Genomic DNA, 27,300 nt, shown 5'->3' with positions numbered 1-27,300 from the left:
GCCAGGCTTCCGATCTTTTGTGGATCTACAAAAACGTATGACAAATGGAGCTTCGTTGCGGAAATACAGCGGAGAAACACATGGACCGCAAAACCGGACCACGGATCCGCTGATCACCGCCCCCGAGAACACCACACATTCGCATGCAGGGAGCCATAGATGTGTAAAATCCCTCCACTCCCGTAAAACTGATGTCAATTATCTTCATTTTCATGCCGCCAAGGACCCTTCAAGGTTTAATGAGCCGCCGTTGTTGTGGCGCTGGTGAAGAGGGCATCTTACCGCGCTGAGTAAATGATCTCCGCCGAGAGGTTACAGAAGACAAAACTTTACTTCACCGTAAATAAAAATAGGTTTTAATTTTTTTCCAATCGTGACAAAACGCCAGATTCATCTGTCAATGGTTTTAATAGTCCCTGTCACATCCTCCAGATCACGGCTTCAGCGTGAACATTAATGTCCTCCGGTGTGGAGATTTTTGTTTTGTTTTTAGATTTTGCCCGTGGCACAGATAGGAGATAAGCAGCGCTATGGATCCGCTGCGGCCTTCACAACTATCACCTCAAGGAAGGAACACGGACGAGACAAAATATTGTAACCGCCTGGAGGGCATCATGAAACCTCTGCAGAACAGGAGACACTTCATCATCATCAACATGTCACTGACCACCAGAGCCTGGGAACACACACAGCTCAGCTGTGCGCAACAACGGAAACACAGACTCCACCACATTGCATCCCGAATGGAGAGAAAAAGACACTGGGGCACATTTACTAAGGGCTTTGCACCGGTTTTTCACATTCCTTTAGACGAAAACTGCTTGCACAGGTATTCAAGAAGTGTCCGCGCCTCTATTGTGTCACACCCGACCCTTTTGTGGTGCAGCTGTCCTAGCCTCATTGCAACACAAATTAGGGCGCGTTCCGGTACTCAGCCGGACTGTGCGCCGTATTGAAAGAAAATTTACCATTTGATTTGATGCACTACGAAGCAAACATACCTTGAGAATGCTGTAGCTACACTGATGCAGAGACATATCTTGTTTAACCCCTATGGCCGCGGTCACACGTACCGCTAGGCGTCCGCCATAACGCGCCGCTAGCGCGCAGGGGGAGGTCCTCAGCCCGAACGCACGTGCGTTTCCAGGGAAACGCATGCGATTGTTAAGCCGCGTTATGAACGGACGTCTAGCGGTACGTGTGACTGCGGCCTAAACCTTTTGCTGAAAAAAACTATTATAAAATTCAGGATAATGAGTCTCTGTCGCTCCTTTGCCTGCCTCAGCACTTCTCTGAGGTCGCATTCACATGATGCGTTTTTGACACATTGCAAAGGCTTCAGTCTTGTTCACATGCTAAGGTTGCATTGCATTATGTAACCTTAACATGTGATCAAGGATGAAGTCTTTGCGAAAATGCATCAAAAACCGCAACGCATCAGGTGAACGCGCCCTGAGGGTGCAACCACACGTTCAGTTTTTCAGATGCAGTTTACAATGCCAAAACCAGGAGTGGAGTAAAAAAAAAAAAAAAAAAAAGGGAGGAGGAGGAGCATTTCTTAATGACATGTCCCCACCCATTATGACCCACACCTCCTTTTGGCTTCAAAAATTGCATCTGAAAAACTGAACTTATGGCTGCACCCTTACACTGCTCAGGAGAATGATGTAATCACTGACAGGCAGAAGTAATCAATCACTGCACCATCCCCCAGCTGCTGTGTGCCCCCACCTAAGGTTGATTAGTCCTGTCTGGAAAGTTTAGGAAGCTCTGTGTAATGTTTTTAGGTACTGCAGTAAGCAGGCAACCCAGCTTTTCCAAGGTCCTGAATGTTATAATTTTATTTTTTTTTTTTCAGCAAAACCACTCACTTCAGGGATTAACCAAGATATTATCCTGTATTAGTGTAGCTACAGCATTCTCAAGGTATGTATGGTTCATAATGCATGAAACCAAATGGTAGGTTTCCTTTAACATGCAAAGTCGCACGCCGTATGTTAAAGGTGAACCACAAAAAAGTTGGTGAACTCTGTCGGGGCCAATGCAGGGAAGCCACAGATTCATGATTTCTGGTGCACATTCTTAATGAATTGGTCGCACCCAGTGTTATACAGAGCACTTTTAGTGAAGTTTCCAACTTTCTTAGTAAATGACCCCCAATATCTGCAGTTATAAAGACCTGAGTGCACACAAATGACTACAAGACAATAGCAACAGACAACACGCGTAAACATTGCATTGTACTTGCACGTGTCTTAGCGTGTGATACGTTTTTGACGCGTCTCCATAGACTTGTATGTTACATTTTTAAGAGTGTGACTAGCAAAAAGTAGAGCATAGTGAAAAACAAATGCATATCTACCAAAACCAACTGCGTACAATGGGTCAGAGCGTAACGTAAGTTCTGGGCGTTAAAAACATGCACAGAACTTTCCTGGAGTGAAAGGGGCCATAACTGTGGTAATCTTCTTATATTTCTTATCCGTGGTTTTCTTCCTTATAAAATTAACTTTTAAAATGATGCTAATGATTCAGAAAAGCCCTGGGGCGCATGTATCCCCCTTTCCCCCACTGCTTTAATCTCACACAGTGGGAGTGCGCAGTGTAACAGCCTGTGAAGCTACAGCATGCTTGATTTTGATACATTTCCTTTAAGAAGCTCTACATAAGAAATGCCACTGGTATTTATAGGTCCTCAGATATCATCTTCTGTGCCAAATACATAAACAGCATTATGATTTAATAACCAGTGTTGACACGGGTCTCAGTAGTGCAGTCCCTGACTAAAAACTATGATCGGCATATTCATAAAATAGTCCCTAAAATCACATACGTGGTGGTCCCATACCCCCATAAATCAGCTGTTCTGATTGGAACAAGAAGCAGATGGCGCCATTCTTGGTGAAGTGGTCAGACCAGGTTACTACATATCAGCTCCCATTCATTTAAATGTGAACTAAGCTGCATTGACTCAGTTCAGCCACTAAACAGAATATGGCGCCGTCTCAGATTCCGAGTTCAAACAGATTTAATAGACAGGGATTCTTTTCTGTAAGAGCAGCAAGACTATAGAAGTCTCTACCGCAGGAGGATACTTTGTACATGTTCAATTAGGGGCCTTTGGAACAAAAATAAAATTTGGGAACTGCATTCTTTTGAGTCAGGGATAATACCATGGGCCTACGGATTAACACTGTAGGGTTATAGGTTATGCTTGATGGACCTATTTACCCTGATCTGCTATGATACATGGCCGGCTCCGAGGCCTATATGAGACACATCTACACTCGCTATAGGTACATAGTCAGGGAATTTGTTTTACTTCTCGGCAGGAGCACAATTAAGGAGTGACTTTCCCTTTGAGGTGAGACGCCGGGAGTGCAGATTTGGCACAGTACAAACACAATACCAACCATCCGAGGTTGATACTTGTCGCTAGTGAATTATAATAAACCCTTAAACAAAACAAACCCATATTCATTTCTTAAAAACAACAAAAATATCCTTAAAAAAATGTCACAACGTAAAGCGCCGGGAGTGTGAAGAAGTGAATGGCATTTGGCGGGTGGAGGATCGTAATCTCCGTGTCTGGCGAAACTTCCAGATCCTCTAATTGTCATGCAGCAGTAATGAGCGGAGGAGAGATTGGGCCAAGGAATTTAGCAGCTATTGTCCTGCCAATGTCTAACCAGCACTGCCACAGGGCAAGGGTTGTTTTGCTTTTTTTTCTCCCTAAACAAAGTGCATTGTGGTCCAAGTTGTCCCAAAAATTTACACAATGGACACAGACAGGCTCCGGGGGGGGAATGCCCTGCGACCGGCGCAGATCTCATGGTTCCGATCCGAGACGTTGGTCCTGGCACCTTGTGAACCAGCAGCTGTGTGATTGGCGTGATCAAATGCTGCCATAGCGAGTCTCCTGAGGATCCAAGCTGACAACCCCCCATTCCACAAAGAAGAAGGAGATGGTGCCGAAGAATCCGAATATCACCATGATTAACAGCTGCCACTGCAGGAGGAGGTAGTTACTGTAGAAGAAGGCGACCGCTGCGCTGATGGACTGAAACGAAGAGGACAAGAAGAGTGGATTAGACAAAAAAAAAAAAAAAAAAATGGCCTGGAAACACTGCAGAGGTAAAAATCATTAGCGGAAACACAAGAAGCGGAATAAGAAGGCAACTTGCTGATTACAGAGTTCATAACGTGACACACAAGGATGATTGCTCATCACCAGCAAACTAGACACTACAGCTTTAACCCCATTAACCCCTAGGGGACACAGCCTATTTTGGCCTTAAGGACGCGGCCCCATTCTTCAAATCTGACCTGTGTCACTATAAGTGGTTATAGCTTGGGAACGCTATGAGATATCCAGGGGATTTTGAGATTGTTTTCTCGTGACACATTGTACTTCAAATTAGTTTAAAAATTTGGATGAAATCTTTTGCGTTTAGTTATGAAAAAAAACAAAATTTGGCAAAAATTTTGAAAAATTCTTTATTTTCAACGTTCTAAATTCTCTACTTTTGATGCAGACAGTCATAGCACCCAAATAAATTCATAACTTACATTTCCCAAATGTCTGCTTTATGTTGGCATGGTTTTTTAAGATTCCACATATTTTACTAGAATGTTATGAGGCTCAGAATTTGGGTGCCATTTTTCACATTTTTTGTAAAATCGCCAAAACCCGTACTTAGATGGACCTGATCAACTTCTAATTGACACTGAGAGGCCTAAATAATAGCGAGACTCGTAAATTACCCCATTGTGGAAACTACACCCCTCAACGTATGAAAAACTACTTTTAAGAAGTTTGTTAACCCTTTACGTGTTTTATAGGGGTTAAAACAAAATGGAGGTGCAGTCTGCAAATTGTAATATTTTTTCACAATACACTCATTTTGGGTGGAAAATTAAACATTTAAAATGGATTAAATTAAAAAAGGCTCCACAAAGTTTGATACCCAATTTCTCCCGAGTACACGGATACCCCATATGTGGTGGTAACCTGCTGTATGGGCGCACGGCCGGGCATAGGAGGGAAGGAGGCGCCATCCAGAGCAGATTTGCTATGTCACATTGTACAGGCTATAATTTTTTTCTTTTTTTATTGAGGACCTATAGGGGCTTATTTCTTTTGCCACATGAGATGCACTTTTCTGGTAGGTAATTTTGGGGCATCTACAGCTAATTGGTGAGATTTAATTAACTCTTTGTTGGTGGAGGAAATGAAAATCATCAATTTTTAGGAAAATTTTTATGTGTTTTTTATTTGGCCGTTAACCATACCATAAAAATAGTATATTATTTTTATTCTTTGGGTCGCCACGATTATGAAAATACTTCATTTATATATATTTTTTATTTTTTACCATTTTTACTGAATAAAAAGTAATTTGGCAAAATTGTTGTTAATTTTAGCATCACCGTCTTTCATATGCATAACTTTTTTATTTTTCACCTCACAAATCTGTTTAAGGGCTTATTTTTTGCAAGAATGATATAGCTCTTTTTAGTGGTCTTATTTTAGATTGCGTAACTTTTTAAAATCACTTTTTTTAGAGCATTTTTAAAGGGCATTAATAAAAAATCATCTTTTTCAGAGAGAGTTTTTTTAGGTTGTTTTTTACGGGGTTCACTTTGCGGATCTAATAACGATTCTGTTTTATTATGCAGATTGTTACGGACGCAGGGATACCAAATATGTGGGGGTTTTGTGTATTTTATTCAATTGTACTGAATAAAAACTAATTTGGAGAAAATCTTATTCATTTTAGCATCACCATCTTTTCATATGCATAACTTTTTTATTTTTTGGCTGACAAATCTGGTTAGGGGCTTATTTTTTGCGAGAACAGTTGTTCTTTTTAGTGGGCTTATTTTAGAGTGCATAAAATTTTTAAAATCACTTTTTAGAGCATTTTTTATAGGGTATTAATTAAAAATTATCTTTTTTCGGAACGTTTTTTGCGTTTTTTTCCTCCGGCGTTTACCGTGCGGGTCCAGTAACAATTCTGTTTTATTATGCAGATTGTTATGGACGCGGCAATACCAAATATGCAGGTTTTTTTTGTGTTTTTATGTTTTTTATACTTTATTAAGTTTTTTATGGGAAAGTGACATTTTAGGGGCTTATATTTTATGTATTTATTTTTTATTTATTATAATGTGTAGTGTTAACTGTTTTTGCATTTTTTTTTACTTATACATACTTGAACTTAAACCAGTGATGCTCTGATCACTGGTTTAAGTTCAATACACTGCTCCGGGGCACATGCCAGTCCTCGGAGCTGCCCGGAAGAGGATCGGATCCCCCGGTAAGCGGCACGGGGGATCCGATCCACAGCAGGAACACCCTTACACGCCGCGGTCATGCTTGACCACGGCGTGTAAGGGGTTAACACCCACGATCGGAGCCGGCTCCGATCGCGGGTGTTACAGCGCGGTGTCAGCTGTGATAGACAGCTGACAGCCGCTGCTTCTGGTACCGGCTCCGTTCGTGAGCCGGTCCCAGAAGCTAGACGTTATACTACGTCCCGGTGCGCTAAGCATCTAGCCCCGGGGACGTAGTATAACGTCGTGGTGCGCCTAGGGGTTAAACTACTTGCTCTCTCGGGTAGGGGATGAAATGTGCTTTCTAGAATTCCCTCTTTACCTATTAAAAAAAAAAAAAAAAATCTCCTCAAAGTCATTTAAAAAGGAGCTGAGAAGAGTCATATTTTGCCTGAGATGAGTCAAGTTTAGAGGTTGCAGTAGTAATATCACTTCAAACGCCTCTATCTTTGGTTCTATAGCACCTAGAAACATAGTCATATTAAAGATAAGTATCTTCATAGAGCCGCAATTCTGATCCATCTGAAAGACAATGATCTGCAGAACTGGAGATACAGACTGTAACAAAAATGGTGGAAATTTATCTGCAGCTTGCATTTCCATCAAAGTCATTAAACATTCTGTATCTCTGGTTCTGTAGATTACAGAACCAGAATCTTTATATGATGCGAAAGATCTTTTCTTTAATATGACAACACCCATCTAGGTGCTATAGAACATAGAGGTGGCTCATAGAGGTGGCTCATAGAGGTGGCTCATAGAGGTGGCTCATAGAGGTGGCTCATAGAGGTGGCTCATAGAGGTGGCTCATAGAGGTGGCTCATAGAGGTGGCTCATAGAGGTGGCTCATAGAGGTGGCTCATAGAGGTGGCTGACGTGATGTAGCCTCATCTTAGGCAACATCTGACTCTTCTCAGCTCAGTGTCACATGACTTTAGAGGAGATTTTTTTTTTTTTAGGTAATTCAACAAGATTTCATATAAAATAGGGAATTCTAGAAATGACATTTCATCGGGGGAGGCTGTTGGTTTAATGGGGTAAAATCTGGTGATGCCCCCCCTTAAAAGATGGCATAGAAAAAAAAAAATAACACGCATTATCTGACAGCAGTTTTGACCAAAAAAAAGCGATGTGTAGCAGCTGCGAAGAGATGCACATGTTGTTAGTAGCAGCAGGACTGTGAAAAATGTAATTTATATCCCAACTACAGCATTTCCTCTTTATGACCAATAAAGCATTCGACCTGTTGGCAACACCTTGCAGAATGGATGGGGGGGATGTAGAGAACTCAATGCAGAGATCTCACAGCACAGCAGTGTGAGGACACCCCTTCCCCCCCCAATGTCATGGACCATAAGTCCATTTTTAGACATTCTCGCGGATTATAACACATGTGAACGTCCCCTACCGTTACCTGCAGTTTTGGAAGGTCGAACCAGCTGATAGGAGCTCCCTGCCTTCTTTATCACATATAACTATGACAAATATTGCAAATTCTTCACTATTTTTTACCTGCACAAATTTGAAGATGGCGAAGGCCGGTGCACTGTCATCTGCGTATAGGGTGCCCAGGATGCTGAGGAGCTGGGTGTTGAAGCAGCTGTCTCCTAAGCCCAGCAGAAAGCTGCAGAAGACGGCCAGGGCTTTGCTGGAAGAAGACAAGAGTCAGGATTACACATCCCCCTCATTCATAGTACGATAAGAATCGTACTTATGATATTGTAGTTACATTTTGCTCAGTTTGGGGCTTTTATAGCTTTGTTACAGGTTCTGGCTAGGATTACGGAATGTTCATAGTCATAGTTGTTTAGGATTCAGGTCCTGTGTTGTCATGGTCTAGGAGCCCCTAATAATTCTCAGGAAAGTGAAATGGTGACCCCTGCTGGCTGCATGATAGTGCTACACTCCATAGTCATAGTGCACAGAGCACTGGAAGAGGTCATTTATTTTTTGCGGGAATAGCAGAAGTTATCATTAAAATCATTTTTGGGACTGATCACTTTTTGTTCAAATTTGTATGTGTAGATAAGGCAAAAATGGGCAGATCTAAAATTTTTAGGTCCCCCCCCCCCCCCCATTGAAGATGGCAGTGCTTATGATACACTGTCATGTTTGACCAGCACTGGAGGGGGTGTCTGATCATAATGCAGCAGACACCCGCCATGTGTAGAGATTGCTGTCAAATACCTTGGATCTACAAAAGCGCGGCTGTCCGTCCCATCACCGGAGGCAACAGGTGCATCATTTGGAACGCTGAGGAATATCAAATAAAAAGCCAAGAAATGAACCACAAGGCCCAGGAGGAACACAGGATTCCTTCCAAAACGACTGTTCTTACTGAGCAATCCAAAGACGGCTCCACCTAGAAATAATGGGAAAATGTGGAATAAAATATGGAGTGCAGACAGCAATATCATTATGAAATCATACAAGACATAAAAGAACCAACCTAAGACTTCTCCAAGTCCGACAAAAATCCCTGATAGTCCAATGAGGCTCTTGGCATCGGCTCCAAAGGAGTTGATGGCTCCTATACATGTGCCATACACACCCGAGTAAAAGGTGAGCTCAAAACCTGAAACGGTGAGAGACAAGGATAGAATGAGTCAACGACATAAGAAAAATATAAAAATGTTGAAAATGTGACAAATAAAATATAAAAGCATAAATTATCTCTACCTATGTAGAAAAGTTATATCTACACCCAAAATGGTAGAACTAAGGAGTCCCTCCCAGCCTGGCCTCACACTGTGCCAAATACGGTATAAAGAAAATTCTGAGGAAACAACGGAAGGTTCTGGATCTCTCCATAAAGTTCCCATCAATCTGCCCTCTATCCCTGTATCCATCCACCTGTGCCCTCCCTCCTTCAACCACCCTCCCCATACAGATAGCGGGCCATCTGTACGCCGACTTCGCTTCTAATCTGTTTCCTATCCTCCATCTATTAATCCGGCTGCCCCTTTATCCAGCGGTTTTATTATCTGTAAACACGTTGTCCCCTACTTAAGGACACCTGACTTACAGACGACCCCTAGTTACAGACAGACCTCTCTGCCCACTGTGACCTCAGGTGAAGCTCTCTGGATGTTACTATAGTCCCAGACTGCACTGATCAGCTGTAAGATGTCTGTAATGAAGCTTTATTGATAATCCTTGTTGCCATTGCAATATAAAATTGTCCCTTCAACCCCCTATCTTATCCCTCTAGCCACAGAACAGTCACATCGCCCACTGTATGCCTGCCAGTCCCTCCAGCCCAAAAGGTGGGAGGTGATCTCTCTTCTATTCCGGCTGCTGCTCCATTCACCCACTGCTCCCCTATCCATCTGTATATCCCTCGAGCTGCCCGCCTGTCTCCACCCAACCCCACCTGTCCCTCCTATTTATCCACCTTTCCTACCCAACCCTATTCATGCTAGTCCCGCTAGTCTCCAGCCTTTAATAATAATAATTCTTTATTTATATAGCGCACACAGATTACGCAGTGCTACACAGAGTTTGCCAAATATGTCCCTGTCCACATGGGGCTCACAATCTAATAAACCTACCAGTATGTTTTGGAGTGTGGGAGGAAACAGGAGGACCCAGAGGAAACCCACACAAACACGGAGAGAACATACATACTCTTTGCAGATGTTGACCCTGGAACAGCCTTTTCCTCCGCCCAACTATCTGCCTGGCAGTCCCTCCATCACTGCCCTAGACCCTATATCAGTGGTGGCGAGCCAGAGGTGGCATTCAGAGCTCTCTCTGCGGGCACCCAGGTCCTCAACATAGAGTTCATAAGACAGGACCCATGGCCTCCTCCTTCAATCCCAGACCAAACAGGACATTGTGCACTCAGTACTATTTTAAAGCAACACATCCTTGGCTGCCTGGGACTGCAGGAGAAGTGAGAAGCGGCGGACAGTGCTGGATAATAATTTGAGCTCCTGCCACAGGCCCTGCATTCTTCCTTTATAGCGGACCCTGGAGGGACGCTACAATAATCTAAATTTCTCCTCTTTCTACTGTATTGATGTCCTTAGGACACCAGTACGATTGAAATCTATGACAAAGCAGTAAGCAATAAGTTATTACTTAACCCCTTAACACTCTGCGCCGTAGCTCTACGGCGCAGAGGTATAAGGGATGTATGAAGAGGGCTCACGGGCTGAGTCCTCTTCATACAAAGGTGGGGGTTTTTGCATTTTGCACAAAACCCCCACCGCTAATAACCGCGGTCGGTGCTTGCACCGATGGCGGCTATTAACCCACTCAACGCCGCCGGCAAAGTCGCCGGCGGCGTTTAAAAGACGGTTGCCATGGTAGCCTCGGGTCTTCTTTTGACACGAGGCTACATGGCTTATGCAGGTTCGTTACAATGAGCCAGTGGCTCATTGTAATGAATGACCTGCAAAAATGCCATATATTGCAATACAGAAGTATTGCAGTATATGGTAGGAACAATCTGACTATCTAGGGTTAATGTACCCTAGATGGTCTAAGAAATAGTGGAAAAAAAAAGAAAAAAAAAGTTTAAAAAATAAAAAAAATTAATAAAATATTAAAAATTCAAATCACCCCCCTTTCCCTAGAACTGATATAAAACATAATGAACAGTAAAAATCACAGACATATTAGGTATCGCCGCGTCCCAAAATGCCCGATCTATCAAAATATAAAAACTGTTATGGGCGTCAGTGACCTCCGAGACGGAAAATGGCGCCCAAATGTCCGAAATGCGACTTTTACACCTTTTTAAATCACATAAAAAATGAAATAAAAAATGATCAAAATGTCCTCAAAATGGTAGCAATGAAAACGTCGCCTCATTTCGCAAAAAATGACACCTCACACATCTCCGTGCGCCAAAGTATGAAAAAGTTATTAGCTTCAGAAGATGGCAAAAAAATTTTTTTCTTTTTTGTACACATTCGTTTAATTTTTGAAAATGTATTAAAACACAATAAAACCTGTATAAATTCGGTATCACCGCGATCGCACCGAACCAAAGAATAAAGTAGGCGTGTTATTTGGAGCGAAGAGTGAAAGTCGTAAAAACTGAGCCCACAAGAACGTGACGTCACGTGCGGGTTTTTTTCAATTTTTCCACATTTGGAATTTTTTTTCAGCTTCGCAGTACACGGCATGTTAAAATAAATAACATTACGGGAAAGTAAAATTTGTTACGCACAAAATAAGCCCTCACACAAAGTTATGGATTTTTGAAGTTGGAGAGCAAGAAATGTGCGGAAAAACCCTGCGTCCTTAAGGGGTTAAATTGCCATGTTGGCACTTTGAAAACCTTTAACAACCCCCCCCCATATGCCATTTTTCATCCCTTTAGCGGCATGGCTGTCCCTCATCCCCATAAGCTACCCCCAGTCCCTCCTCCCCTCTGTCCACGCATCAATAAGTGACTGCAGGATGATATAAAACTATTATAGTAATGTGAGCGATCTGTCTCCCTGCTCTTGTGTTCTGTCTGGTTGTCTACATGGAGGAAATTGCCATTTATCACTGTAGTAATTACAGACCCACATTCACACCTATAGAAGGCGTCATGTGCTGCATTTACAGTTAACACACACAAGACAACTCGTCGGAAAAGTGCAGCGAGCAAACGTGATAGAAACTATTAGTCTGCGGGTATAAGACGCTTCCGGAGGCGAGAACATGTCAGATCGTCTTCCTTGTAATCTGCCTCCTCGTTATAAGCAGCGAGTAATGGATTGTGAAGATGACCGTCTAGCGCAGAGGCGCCTGCCTTCCCGTTCCATGGGCAGCGCCGTTTTGTCTATTAGCCTCCTGGCCCCTGTCTGCTGCATTACATATCTTGTTAGCCGCCTGTCCTATGATAAAGGTTATTGCTGACACCTAACACAACCTCGCAGGTAACCATCAAGACGTGAGAACTCGTCCGCAGTCCCCGATGCTCCTTTCGCAGCGAGCTGATCTTTACATGGCTTGCCGGTTACAATCTCTACAGATTTTTAAGATGTTAGCGAAGCCACTTTGATGGCGGCGTCCGCCCTGTAGGTGGCGATAATCAATAACTCGCCTCCTGCTGCGACTTTCTCCTCTGCAATTATTTGCAGGAAAGAAAAGAGAATTAAAAAGTAATTGTACAGCGCGTCCCTGGTTTTCTCTCACTCCGATGTTACACAAAGATAAAAGTCCTGGTGTAAATGCAGACATACAAGAGAGGCATTCACATACCATTACCTCCAGCGCGGGGCCAGCAGGGATTTATATTCAGGCGGCATGAAAGGAGGCGACGTGAAAACAATAACACTATACGGGGGATTTATCAAAACGAGCGCAAGCGAGAGAGCGCAGCTAAGCGGGCTGGTGCATTAGTCTTAGTGGGGGCTTCACTCTCCACTGCGCTAATTTTGACAAATTGATGGATAAATGCAGACATACTGAAATGGAAAAAATGTAGCTGCAGAAAGGGTTAGGTATTGGCCCTAGCAGGACACTTAAAAGAAAAAGAAGTAAGTCAAGAGCCAGTCGAGAGAGAGACAGTCAGCCAGGTAACTATAACATATAGTCAGCCATCTACACAATACAAAGCTTAGCTATGGTGCTGAGAGCTAGTCCCCCTGCAATGACGTGACAGAGGTAGGTGGCACAATCTAATCTTCTTACTTGTGTATGTTAGATAATAGAAGTTATTTGAATTTAAATATATACCATAACAGCAAAAACCGGGGCATGAAGTCTGCAGAGAAGAAGAACTGCAGGGAAAAAATGACATTTCCATATACCAAGCCTTTAACCTCCAGATAATTGTTCACGTACGAGGAGATTTTCAGCTTTATTAAGTTATATTGCTATAGAGGAAGAGGAAAGCGGCTCCGGCAACTGTGCGGCTCAGCGGTGTACGCACTAAAATGTCACAACATCAAATCAAATTGGATGAGCAAAAGCGCTCGCTGCTTCTGCGCCATTGTCTTTGTCATAGAAGGAAACAGAAGCCATTGTGTAAACTAACAGAACGCTTTCCATCCACCCACATACAGCAATCATTAGAAATTAGCTACTGTATATATCACATAGATTGCAGGGTACATTAACCACACAGCAACCGGACCGCATCATAGAAACATGGCAAACGCACCACGGATCACAAATAACCATGTAACAATGATGCTACTAACAAGTTCTAGAGGCAAACTACATCCACAGCCCAAACATTCAAAGATAACCTCAATATCATCAAGGGTAACATGTGTTGGAGGCTCTGTGAGTTTCTGTTACAGATTCTAACCTAAATAATGATAATATTTATTTTTATAGCGCCATAAAATTCCGTAGCGCTTTACAGATCATTCCAAGATTGTGATGTCCCTATAAAAGTCTTTCTGGTTACAATGAGAGAGAAATAGGCGCACATTCACCACTCTCCATTCACTTATATAAAAGAGGTTGCATCAATATTTGAAGTTATCCCATATCATGCGGCGATTGTGAGGGTCCGACTGCTAGGACCTCCACCGATCAGGAGTACAGGTTCTGATTGGGGCAGTGAAAGATGAGCATATAACCTTCATCTCTATTCAATACTCTATTCAATGAGAGTGTTGCAAATAAGAGATAGCAGCGCTCAGGTATCTCCAGCACTCTCATGCATTGTCTATGAGGGAGGCCAAGATACCCGAGCGCTGTGTTCACCAATGTCTGATATATCTCATAGTATTGAATGAAGCTACAGAATGTAGCCATGTCCTGCCTCTACACCCATTAGTGAGGATAGGAGACCTGTTTTCCGGATTGTTGGGGGTCCCAACAGTAGGACCCTCAGTGATCAGCTCGTTAAACTCTATCCTATCAATACTTTTCAAAATCACATTCACTATAACGCTACTGTATTACGCTGCTGAGTTTCCGCACCAAAATCTGTGTGTAAATTCCGCAGGGAATCTGCGACATGTGCGGCCAGACATTCGCAGATGAAGCGAGAGTTGATGACAGCGGGCTGAAAATTGCTTGATGACGTCCACAGTGGGGGGGGGATACTGCAAAGGGCGCCACTAAGCCGGGTGATGTGCGTTTTATATATTAGAAAAGGACACACGTTTCCCCAAGGCTAGGGGAGGGGAACAGCTCCTCTATAGTCACCCCCTGGCGATGAATGGCCTAGTCACAAAGGACATGGCATTGAAAGGTACTAGAAACACATTTTTTTCATTTTTTTTTTTTTATACAAAAACTCTTTGGCAGTGTATGCACTATGCTCTATGGCAGCTGGGGAGGGATACTAAAATGGGTCTCCTGGTGACAGGTTCCTTTGCCAGGAAGACAAGATTATGAAATATATTCAGGATAACAAAATAACACATTCTCTAATTCACTGTTATAGCTTCTCCTGTCTGCACTATGCAGTGCTCTCTGCCTCCTGCCCCTCCCCCTGCATTACAAGACCAGCTCAGGCACAAGAACTTCCTGCTGGCAAGCAGTGTGCAGACACTTACTCTATAAAGCAGAGCTGACTGTGTGCAATATAGCAGAGCTGGGATGTCATTTTGTGGTATATGCATCTCATCATCTCTAATCTGTCTCATCTCTATTTTTCTAAAAAATGGACCCTGATAATGTAAGCACACAGCATTTTATAGCACAGAGGAAGTGTCTGCTTAGAGAGTCCCCCACCCACACCCTGGGATTTTGAGTAATAGGAGCTAAAACAGCAATAAAACTGAGTAAAATTGTAAATGTAAGGGGGTCGAAAATGACCTTTATTGTGCAAATATCACTAGGGCAGTGGTGGCAACCTATGGCACTGGTGCCAGAGGTAGCACTCGGAGCCCTTTCTGTGGGCACCCAGGCCATCACCCCAGCATGAAGTTCACCAGACAGAACTCAAAGAATCTTCCTGCAGAATCTTCCTACAACTATAGGCGAATTTTCCCTCCTCCTTTCAACTGCATTGGTGTCTTTAGGAGGCTGAACGATTGAAAATTATCAAAGAACAAGGAGAAATAAATTACTGCTTAAATTGCAGCGCTGGCACTTTGCAATATAAGTGGCTTTTGGTTGAAGTTTGGGCACTCAGGCTCTAAAAGGTTCGCCATCACTGGTCTAGTGGACTGAAATTTGAGAATTTTATTTCATGGACAAGCCCCTATAAGATTGCTGAACTCAGTCTGCAATTAAATTGGGAGAAAAATTTGTGTGCAATCCAAGTATCAGAGCATTCTTATATTCTGCAGAAGATCTCATCACATCACATGAGAAAGAGACATCATCTGAATCTATAGAGTAGGAAATTGACATTCTGTAGATTTTAAGATCATTCTGGCCCATGTGTACGGTACCACATAGCAAGGTAAAAGGTATTGAATTCCTCAGATAATAAGCTCCTCCCAGCAGGTCCCTCATTCCTAATTATGTTATTGCTCAGTAATGTTTTAGCTATATACACGCCATGTCACTTACAGCGCTGCGGAATAAGGTGGCGCTATAAAAATAAAGATTTATTATTGTATTCCATCCATGTCCTGAAATAAGGAAAAATGTGCACACACTGCCCCCTGCAGCCTTGGAACTGCAAGTGTTGGAAATAGTAGGGATGATCAGTTTGAGTAAAGTAAATATGGAGTTTTTCAATCTTGCAATCTGGGATGCAGAGCTGCTATTCCCAATAAGTGCCAGAAAAAAAAAGAAGATTTGTTAAATAATGTAATAGTAGTGCTTTCAGCTATTCCCTGCATATATCATTTTAGTCAAGAATGAAGACTGTGAATGAGCTTCAATACCAGACGCAGCCACATGTGGCGCCCTTAGAACGAAGGAATGTAGATTATTTCTTCATTAGTCCAGATTACCAAATAAATCTTATACAGTATAATATGGTGTATGGGTTCAGTGTTGTAGAGTAGCGGCCATGTTGTTACCTGTATACGCCATTGATACGCTCAGCAGCAACATTTCTTTGGTTATGGATAACCTCAAAGACTTTGCTGCAACAAGAACATTAGAAATGACGAATATGAGAACATGGATGAGATTAAGATACAGTCCGCAGGGTCTGTAGAAACTTACTGAAGGCGTCCAGAGCTTTACTTGTGTAGCTTTGTGATGAACTGTGGAGGTGAAAAAGAAAATAAAATCATGTCTTAGAAGATATTTCAACTATTTGTACATCCAATATGAGACAACAAATGATATGCCTCCTGGCCACCGTTTTGGTCACTTTTCTACCAGACCCGGAAGCAGATGTCTGTCCACTATATAGTGGCCATACTAAGGTACTGCAAGCTCAGCCGGCATTAAAGTGCTTGCACTTACAACGCCTGACCACTGTACAGAGGACATCTGCTTACAGCTCTGTGATCTGTTCAGTGTGGATCAGTCTGAGTCCCCCCATCAATCAGATATTGAGGATAGGCCATCAATATAGAATCCTGGACAGCCCCATTGAGGGTAAAAAAGTAATAATACACTCACGCGCTCCCGTCCACCACGTCTGAACTTCCATCGTCCTCCTCATTCAGCTGCGATACAGTTGGCTTTGGCGTCCGTATCAGAAAGAACAGCACAGTCCCGACCAAGCTGATGACAGTCAGAGCGATAAAAACCGTCCTCCGGTCCCTTTCTACATACAAAAGGGCAAAAAAGTACAATGTGGATAGGCACAGACATAGACATGGTTCTTACTTCTAAAAATATGGGGTGCGCACAAATATATAGAAATTGATGCCTCAAAAATGTTAGAAGAGAGCCTCTAAATACATGGGAGGAGGGGGTGTCACAACTTCTGTTTTTACAAATATTGACAAATGAATCGCGATCCGCCTTGCATTGTATTCTATGTATACCACTGACTTACAATGGGACTTAGCGATTTGCATTTCATGTAAGTGTGAATAGAGCCAGATAATAAAGTGACCACTACCTGATCATTAACAAAGCAAAAGCTCACACCGGATAAATCAGGAATTTTTAAACGTTTCATCGGAATGACCTCCGGGAATTACTTTGATGGATTTGCAGGTTGTCTGGTTGACCACAAATTCCAACGGCAAAAGTATCGGCCCTATAGTGCTCTGCTGATACCTACATTCGGCTGCATTAAGATTACACCCAAAGAAACCTCATTTGGGGACTTGGTATCCCCCAAGAGGCCGTGTACGCTTACTCTAAATACCATATACCTCATGGACTAAATACACCGCTTTACAATACGCTGCCAAGGCAAATGCACCAGGTGTGAATGTTGAAGGGAAAGCATTTGGGTGGAAAGTGAAGAAAACACTAAACATTTCCCTCCAGAGGGTCCTTAGCTCCCACGGTGACAACCCAACTCCCATAGCTGTCGGTAATAATTTCACATGCAATGAAAGGTGGTGCCAGCAAATGGTGCAGACGTCACATGTGAATGAATGTGTTATCATTAAAAGGTGTTGGCCACCAAAGTCAAAATTAGAGTTTTCCTTTATCCATAGAACAGGGGTCTATTGTACCCCAAATGAACAAATGCAACTGCTGCTCTATTCATCTCTAACAATAGGTGGGATCCCCGGTAGTCGTCAATTTTTGTCAGTGTCATAGACAAGGAATGGAGCAGCAGCCTGCATGTCTGACTTGCGGCTCCATTTATTAGGGGTACAAGAGACTCCTGGGGTACAAGGGATTTGTGGACCCCCTATCAATCAGCAAGTTATCCCCTATCCTGTGGATAAAGAATAACTTGTTGTAACTGGACAACCCCCGATGAGGAGTGGTTGGATAGTGGGTGGTCCAGAGGTACCACCTAGAAGGGTAAGTATAGCTGTTCTTCAATTCCCACCACCAAAATCATACAAATCAAATAATTCTGCTAAAATGGAAAAAACACTTTAACTCCACATTTGGGGCAACAAAAGTTAGCACTAAGGGCAATTTTGCGAAGCCAGAAGAGGCGTCATGTAGTCTATGCAGCGGAAAGAAATGTAACTTCACAGAGATATACGCTCTCTCACAGGTCCCACTGGATTAGACACCAAGGCTATATTCACATGAACGCGTGTCCGCTGTACCATAGCATGGTGGGCATACATCGGCGCCCGGGAGAGGAGGAGGGAGCGCTGCTCACCCCCTCCCCTCTCCGTAGCTATATATGGTGCACGGCGCCGTAATCCGGGGAAAGATAGGACATCTCCAATCTTTCTCCCGGGCTAGGGGACGATGCCGCACTGCTCCCATACAGCACCATGTGCCAGTTGCCGTCTATGGGGGACGTATATACATTGGCTGTATATAGGCCCCTTCCCCCCATAGAGGGGAGGAAACCTGTTCTAGTAGCCTATGGCAACCAATCAGAGCCCAGCTTTCATTTTCCCACAACGGTGTATAAAATTAAAGCTGAGCTCTGATTGGTTTCCATGGGCAACCAGAACGGTTTTACCTCAGACACTACTGATAAGTCTCCCCCTTTACATATATAACAGGGTACCAGCGTCTTGTGTGACACAACCCACCTGATATGGTGACTTCTCCTTTCCAAGCGACATAGATATAGAGGTTTCCGAACAGCATGCTACAAGAAAATAGGGAAATATTCAGTGTAATCCATCTGTATGACATATGGAGATGTTGTCAATCCATCAGAAACAAACCTGAACTGTAACAGTGCCCAGAAGATTCCGCTGTTCCTCCCAATGGACCGGTCATCAGAATTCACCGTCAGACACGTCCCCTGAGCAGTCCAGAGAACTGAGGAGGAATAAACAAAGTTTAGTCAATTTAGTGAACTGGTTTAAATCAGAAACTTGCAGACAAATATAGTTTTATGTGGGGATTCTCCTTTGTATCCACCAAGAACATTAATTTATCACATATAAAAAAAAATTGTCCGATTATGGATCGGAAAATCTCCTTAAAAGAAATGTACCATCAAACTTAAGTATGATAAACCAGGGACACTTACTCATAGATCCAGGCTATGACTATCCGCAACTGTGGTAATCCTCTTATATCTGTTATCCATGGCCTCCTTCCTTCTAAAATCAACTTTTAAAATGATGCTTATCAGCCAGAAGTGCTTCGATAGATCTCCCCCATGCTGTTACACTGTGCACGAGCATGTTCCCCCTCCCACCACGTTATGTGGGGCATCTTCACTCATAATTGTAAAAGTTGATTTTAGAAAGAATGAGGCCATGAGTAACAAATATAAGAAGAATACCATGGTCACGACGCCTGGAGGATGTATTAATAAATGCCCCTTCTTTATCGATGCTTTATTTTCATGGTAAAGTTACTTTAAGTTCCCTAGGAAAAAGGTCCTCTTTAAAGATGTAGATTACTCACCAGCAGCAGCAATTCCAATTAAAACGGATAACGTGTAAAATGACCAGGTGAACGGCTGGATGAACATTGCTATATAGGCACTACAAAGAGAAAACCCATCAGATATTACATGTAGTACACTATTATGTGCCAATGGTTACCATAGTGACAACATCCCCCCCGGACATGTGCTTTATTATATATCACTTACCTATAAAATATTCCACTCAGGAACATGGACAACTGAGTACCGATCAATACCACCACAGACGGAGCTATAAGATTGGAGGCAGAGAACACTCCATAGATAATAGCCATGCTGGAAAGAAGAACAACATGACACGGGATGTTATACGGGAAGAACAAGCAATATAAATATATAAGTTTGTTATTTGTGCACTTGTCCTATTGAAAAACACTATAAGGGTTCTCAATATATATCGTGATCATGATCTAATTAAAAGGGCTGTAACACAACAGACAACACAAAACAAAGAAGGGCAACTGAACATTAAGTCAGATAGAAGTGAATGAAGCTCATCTGCACCAGTGATTGCTCCCCCATTCTCCTGATCGATGGGGGGCTGGGCAGTCACCCCACCAAGAACTCTTTTGTGGGACACCCCCTTTAACACTGTAACTTCAAGTTTACAACCAACTAAAAACCACAATATCCATTGTGATCACTTACCATTTCTTTGCACAAAAGAATGTGATCTCCAAAATGGATAAAAAGCAAGAAAAAGCAGTCCGGCCATTCCTATAACCAACTTATATGGGTCTTGCAAATCTATTTACATTTTACCTTGATATATGGATCAATTTAGAATTTGTGGTTGTTTGATTCCTGGAAACCCTAATATTCACATAAGAATGGGGCAGCCATATTCCACTAAAGGATATTTATATTAGAATCTATATATAAATCGCTCTAGTTCTACAGCTCCACATTGTTCTATAAAATTGGCTAAACTGCAATACCAGTCATGGCCACAAGGGAATGTGGTTAGAGGCACCTACTTTCCACTCCATAGTGTGACTGCTGTAGGTGTCCTGCATCACAGCACCACTACCAGTCAATTAAAAGTGACCTATTCCATTGATTCTAAGATGGAAATGCCCTTTAAACCATCTCCTACCATTCACTCCATATTTGATGCTCCTTTAACATGTGACATGATATTCGGAGTGGAGATATCCTCGACCTTTACACCAAGAAACCATCACACAGAGAAGACTTTTGTATTGGTTTCAAGTTTCGTACCTTGTATATCCGCTGCCATGAAATTCTGTATTATTCAGGCTGGAGATCACGGTTTGCTGTAGGGAAGAACAGAAGACACATTATGTAAGGTCAGTCTTGTTCATATCATGTGGATCCTTATGTCTTGTACACTGTTAAAAAAAAAAAGGGAACACTTAAATGACACATCCAAGATCTGAATGAATTTAATATTCTCATTCAATACTTTGCTCTGTACAAAGTTGAATCTGCTGACAACAAAATCACAAAAAACTCATCAATGGAAATCAAATTTATTAACCAATGGAGGCCTGGATTTGGTCACCCGCAAAATTAAAGTGGAAAAACACACTACGGGCTGATCCAACTTTGATGTAATGTCTGTAAAACAAGACCAAATGAGGTTCAGTATTGTGTGTGGCCTCCACGTGCCTGTATGACCTCCCTAAACGCTTCGGTAACCCACACAGGGAGTGCAGCTCATCCAGGGTGGCACATCAATGCGAGCTGTGGCCAGAAGGTTTGCTGTGTCTGTTTGGTAGTGTCCAGAGACGCTACCAGGAGACAGGCCAGTACACCAGGAGACATGGAGGGGGCCTAGGAGGACAACAACCCAGCAGCAGGACCGCTAATTCCGCCTTTGTGCTAGGAGGAGCACTGCCAAAGTCCTGCAAAATGACCTCCAGCAGCCCCAAATCTGCGTGTGTCTGCAGAAATGGTTAGAAACCGACTCCATGAGGATGTAATGAGGTCCCAACATCCACCGATGGGGGTTGTGCTCACAGTCTAACACCGTGCAGGACGCTTGGCATTTGCCAGAGAACACCAGGATTGGCTAATTCACCAATGGTGCCCTTCACAGATGAAAGCTGGTTCACATCAAGCACATGTGACAGACGTGACAGGAGTCTGGTTGCTGCCTGCAACATCCTTCAGCATCACCGGTTTAGCAGTGGCTCAGTAATGGTGTGGGGTGGCATTTCCCTGGATGGCAGCACAGCCCACCATGTGCTCACCAGAGGTATCCTGACTGCCATTAGGTACCGAGATGAGATCCTCACACGCCTTGTGAGACCATATGCTGGAGCGGGTGGCCCTGGGTTTCTCCTAATGCAGGCACGTGGAGGCCACACACAATACTGATCCTGTTTCTACCATGGATAAGACCTTTCTAAATTAATATTTTCCATTAAACCAAGAGTGGCCTAGTATAGTGTCTAGTATAGTCTCATCTTGAGTGTATGAGGCATCTATCATGATTATGAAGCTGCACCCATGACCCCTTCAAGATCCTTCTTCAAGAGTCATCTGACATACCTCAAGATGTCTTGGTGAAAGGAAGTCTCTAAATGGGTCATAGGGGCATTAACTGAATGCAACAATTATACAAGGTCTAACAAATTCACTATTATTCTAAAAGATGGACATATAGTCAGAGGTATATTCAGAGGACAAAGACTGATAGGGAAAAGAACATGCACAGAGCGGTTGTAGGGGAAGGAGTGATAGAGTATAGGCAGTGTACGCGTATATATAGAGAGGTAAGAGGGCGAGATTATACCAGCTGCCTATATATAGAGAGAAGATTGATAGAGAGATTACACAGTCTATGTATGAGTTTATAGGGAGGAAGGAGGATATAGAGATTATACATGTTGTGTATGAGTTTATAGGGAGGATAGAGAGATTAGACAGGCTGTGTATGAATATATAGAGAGGAAGAAGGAAACATACAGCAGACGGGGAAATTATTTGTCAGTAAAAGGGATAGGAGAATCAGTCCATGAATGAAGTACTGATACCAAAGTACAGCAGCATTCTGGATAGGGAAGTCTTTACATCTAGCATCTGAACATAGGATCTGGTTTCCAACTCAATATCAGGGGATCTACAAATTTTAGATTTTTAATTTTTCTCCTCTAGAGTAACATCCAGTTCCAACAAAAAGCTGCAAGATACTGTAAATCTCACAGCATACCCTACACTGTAATAAGATGCTGGTGCTGGATGAACCTGTTAGGCCAGACGTTCTGCTGTTTACAGATCTGTGAAATGCACTTCACCCACACCCTCACCCTTGCAGCAGCAGTGCTTTGGCTTCACAGTAACAATTATTTGCATGAGAATTGAGACAAAAGTCTGGATTTATTCTACTAAACTTTGTACAATGCTATGGCTTGTGTTGGTGCAACAGAAAACACAAAGGAATAAATCAAGGAAATTCTACTGTCTCTTCCTTATTGTAATTACCGCGTCCTGTGTATTAGGCCATCCGGATTAAGAGGTCTGGCAACTTTCATTGGAAACGGGAAGTGTACGTCTGCTTTTCCAGGAAGCGTTTAAGGGGTTTTACCACTAAACAGACTTAATCCCGATCCACAGAAGGGTGGTCCGAGTGCTGGGAGCCACAGTGATCATGACATACAGAACAGGAGCCGCATGGGTGCGCATGCCTAAATTTACTTCTATACAGCAAACAATGTCTACAGAAATAGAAGTGAACGTAGTGCAGATCGAGTATGAACAGTATCATTCTGCGTCAGACATCTCAGGGTGCAGTCACATGTGGCATTTGCATTACTTTTATAAAGCAATACAAACGCCATATGGGGGGGCTTGGCTCAATCACAGCTGCATTTGCAGCGAAAAGCATGTGATCAGTAACCAGCATCTAGTGTTTTGCATTGTGTACATGCAGCACACCGGGTGATGGTTACCAATCGCATGCGTTTAGCCATGCAATCGGATTGAGCTCCCGTGTGATTACAATTGCAACGTGTGAGCGTGCCCTCAATGGGTTTGCAGGTCCCCCATTCTTGTTATAGCTGGGATTCACAATGGCTGGACCCACAGCAATCATACCCTTATGCATTGTCCTGTGGATAGGAGATAATAAACTTTAATGGTGTTGTCCCAAGTACAGGACTTCTGAATAGGTGAGAGTCTGGCACCTGGGACCCCTAACAATCAGGAGGATGGGGATGCATGCCCTGCCTCTCCCTTCATTTCTATGAAATCAGCCAAAGATAGCTTATCTTAAAAACTCCTTTAGTATTGAATGGAGCAGTAGGGTGTATCACATTGTTATCCGCCATCCTGTGGATAGGGGATAACAATCAAACAACCCCTTTACATACACATGCACACTCAGCCAATCCTAGCATGCACATGTATAGGTGTCAGTCCTCATGTTGTCAGAAAGCAGAGCACAATAAGGAACTGTTGTACAAAGCACAGACACGTCTTTTCATGGCTTCGCTGACCGGCACCAGAAAGCTTCTTAAACAATTTTCTGCCCCTAAACTGGTGTGGACAAACATTTAGCTTCCAAACAGAGCGGTAAATATGTGGATATATGGACAACGTCCTCATTGTACAATACATGAAGTCATTGTGGCCCGACTTACCGCTACATTACCACACGTCTGAAAGGCCGTGAACATGAACATGAAGGCAAAGCCCAGGATGAAGATGTTTAGGAATTTCTTCTGCTCCGGAGTCATTTTTCCAAGGTTTATCGGATTGGGGAAGTGAATAAAACTGGATAAAATCTTAAAGCCAGCAACTGAGAAAAGGAAAGAAGAGAAGTATGAAGCAATATAAAAGCAGAAAACATACATAGAATAGGCAGAGATTTGCTCTCATAGGTTATTATTTTGTGCTAATTGCAGGAAGTTTTAGGATGGCACGTTGTGTTTGCGTTGTATTTAGAAAATTAACGCAAACGCATGGGGGAGGGGCTCTGCCCGCACGCATATGTGTTTCTAGTGAAATGCAGGCGAACGGTAACAAGAAAACAATGCAGATGTAAACAATGCAAATCACCGGCTGAAAATCACCATTGCATACGTTTCAATGTCAGCGCATATGCGAACAGGTCCAGCCCCACCACCCAAAGTGAGTTCACATGAGGCGTTTTGAGCATGAGTTTTAGATGTTACCATGCCTTTAGCTGTTTCAAAAGCAATTTTCTTAATTGCTGATAGTGTAAGGGTGATAGCACCCATGGCGTTTTTGGTCCGTTTTTAGGCATGAGTTTTTAGACAGTTTACCTTGCGTTTGGCTGCTTACCTATAAAGATAACTGGGAAAAAACTGACAAAAACGGTCAAAAACTGATGCGTTTTTAAACTGACTGAAAACTCATGCTTAAAAAACAGACTAAAACCGCCATGTGTGGCATCACCCTAAGCAGTGTTAAGCAGCTGCTGACACTTCTAGAAAAAACTATTTCAAAGCACCCAAACAAATGGTAAAATGCATGCCCAAAACCCCAGGTGTGCACACACCCTCAGTGCCGTATGCTACTTGTTTAGCACCACAGCTATTCCTTTCAAGCTCCCACAGACATGCAGGCATGGCTCAGGCAAGCATTCATGTGTTCTCAATATAGAAAACTGTTTATGTCCCCTCCAAGTGCAAACATATTGGGCATGTGAAGTTCCATATGTCCAAACCTTCATGCCCTGGACATGATGTATATATGTTTATGTGGGTAGATGACAGACCTCTTACCCATGCAGCGCTAAATAAAGAACATGACCTGCAAGAGTTTACACAGGTCATATATATGATATCGCGCCACAAAACTGTATGCCTATTATTAATCAATCTTAACGGGGCTGTCCAGGCATTGTTACTCCTTTTGATACTGTAGGTTAGTTGGTAAAATTCACTTTAGAGTTGAATCAGTAGCTGATACTGTGCTACCTTTGTGATAGACAATACCTGAACAACCCCTTTAAATGGGTTATACCAGGTTTGATTGTGAATAGAAGATAGGAAATCGAATTCATGTAACCTGGGGGCGCCATAGACTCCCTCCTGTTATAGACCATTTTCTCCACTATTCCCATTAGTTTGTAGAAACTTCCGCACCAGTCCTCACCGAGCGGAGCCAAAAATGCCAAATCCTCCTCCAATACAAACATGTCAGCTTAGATGTGAGCGTCCTATTACTCATCCAGTACAGCCATGTATGGAAAATTCCTTAAAGCGGACGAAGACAGTGCATATGCGGACAATGTCACCCTGTGACAAATACAAATACAGCAAGCAGAGAGCCAAAGACTATATACACAACACAATATACTGGGCACCCACTGAGCCACCTGTAGCCCTACACAGCGCGTGGGACTACAACTCCCATCATGCCTGGATAGTGCTGGTGCTGTGTAAGCATTCTGGGGGTTGTAGTTTCCTAGCAGGTATGGCAGGTAGGTACACCCTGGGCACCACTTACCTTGCTGGCAGCGCACACTCTTCCTGCAGTATTAGTGTGAGAAGTTTGCCGGGCAGCAGACAACACACAAGTGCCGGTCACCTGACTGTGCACACAGCAGCTGCTGCCTCACTCCGCTCTGGAGTCAGCTGACTGAGGTGGAGCCGCGCTGGGGATGCCGGGAAATGAAGTCCAGCGGTGACCGAGGCGGTACCTGCCCCTAGTACAGATAATAGGCCGTGCGTGCTCATACATAGGAGCGGTGTGGTTATGAGAGGGTTAACCCCGTGACGTGCCCACCTCTACCCTCTGCCGTGCCAGGGAGCCCTGGCATCAGCTGACAGGAAGTGCAGCTTGTACTACAACTCCCAGCATCCCCCGCTGCATGCCACATAAGTCTGAGTGCTTAACTCATTCATCCCCGAATCACTCTCTAAAGAGATTTAAAAAAAAAGCTATAAAAACTGTGAATACTGTATTAACCTTTTATGGTTAAATCTATAATGGACCTATATGACACAATGTCCCTCATTTATAATAGTAGGAAGATTACTGATAGCCATACTGATGGATCTTAACCCCTTCCCGACTAAGCCCTTTTCCGTTTTCATTTTTAACTCCCCACCTTCAAAAATCTATACATTTTTATTTTTCCATGTACAGAGCTGTGTATGGGCTTGTTTTCTTCTTAACAAATTATACTTCATAGTGATGGTATTTATTCTTCCATGCCGTGTACTGGGAAAAAAACATTAAAAATGCAGTGAAAATGGTGAAAAAACGCATTTGCATCGTATTATTGTGGGCTTGAATTGTACGACTTTCACTGTGCACCCCAAATGACATGTCTACTTTATTCTATGGGTCAGTACAATCACGGGGATACCAAATTTATATAGGTTTCATTATGCTTTCATACATTTAATTTTAAAAATTAAAACCAACTGTACAAAAAAAATGTTTGGATTGTGCAGGATTCTTCCTGCACTAATAACTTTTTCATACTTTGGTGTACGGTGCTGCCGGTGGTGTCATTTTGTACAACTTTGATGACGTTTTCAATGCATTTTTAGGACTGTACAACCTTTTGATCACTTTTATTCAATTTTTTTTATATTTTTCAAAATGACAAAAAAAGTGCCATTTACGACTTTGGGTGCTATTTTCCGTTACGGGGTTAAACGCAGTGAAAAACCGTTATGATTTTGATAGATTGGGCACTTTCGGAAACAACAATGTTT

General features: G+C 42.9%; 1 protein-coding gene across 1 annotated transcript; it reads right to left on the bottom strand.

Moving 5' to 3' along the window:
• Nucleotides 1–340: 340 nt before the first annotated feature.
• On the bottom strand, nt 341–26,406 carry MFSD11 (major facilitator superfamily domain containing 11). The gene is made up of 14 exons (XM_072111973.1): nt 26,081–26,406; nt 24,247–24,404; nt 20,861–20,916; nt 19,808–19,915; nt 19,618–19,697; nt 18,924–19,020; nt 18,786–18,844; nt 16,774–16,921; nt 16,369–16,409; nt 16,221–16,286; nt 8,786–8,911; nt 8,524–8,698; nt 7,849–7,984; nt 341–4,060 (listed from the first exon to the last, which is right to left on the bottom strand). Exons 2-14 carry the CDS (start codon nt 24,340–24,342, stop codon nt 3,896–3,898), a joined length of 1,353 nt encoding a protein of 450 aa, XP_071968074.1. The 5' UTR covers nt 24,343–24,404; nt 26,081–26,406; the 3' UTR covers nt 341–3,895.
• Nucleotides 26,407–27,300: the final 894 nt, after the last annotated feature.

Source organism: Engystomops pustulosus, chromosome 6, assembly GCF_040894005.1.
Source record: "Engystomops pustulosus chromosome 6, aEngPut4.maternal, whole genome shotgun sequence".
NCBI lineage: Eukaryota > Metazoa > Chordata > Amphibia > Anura > Leptodactylidae > Engystomops > Engystomops pustulosus.
Note: the sequence above shows the minus strand (reverse complement) of the source record. Positions and strands in the feature narration are given on the sequence as shown.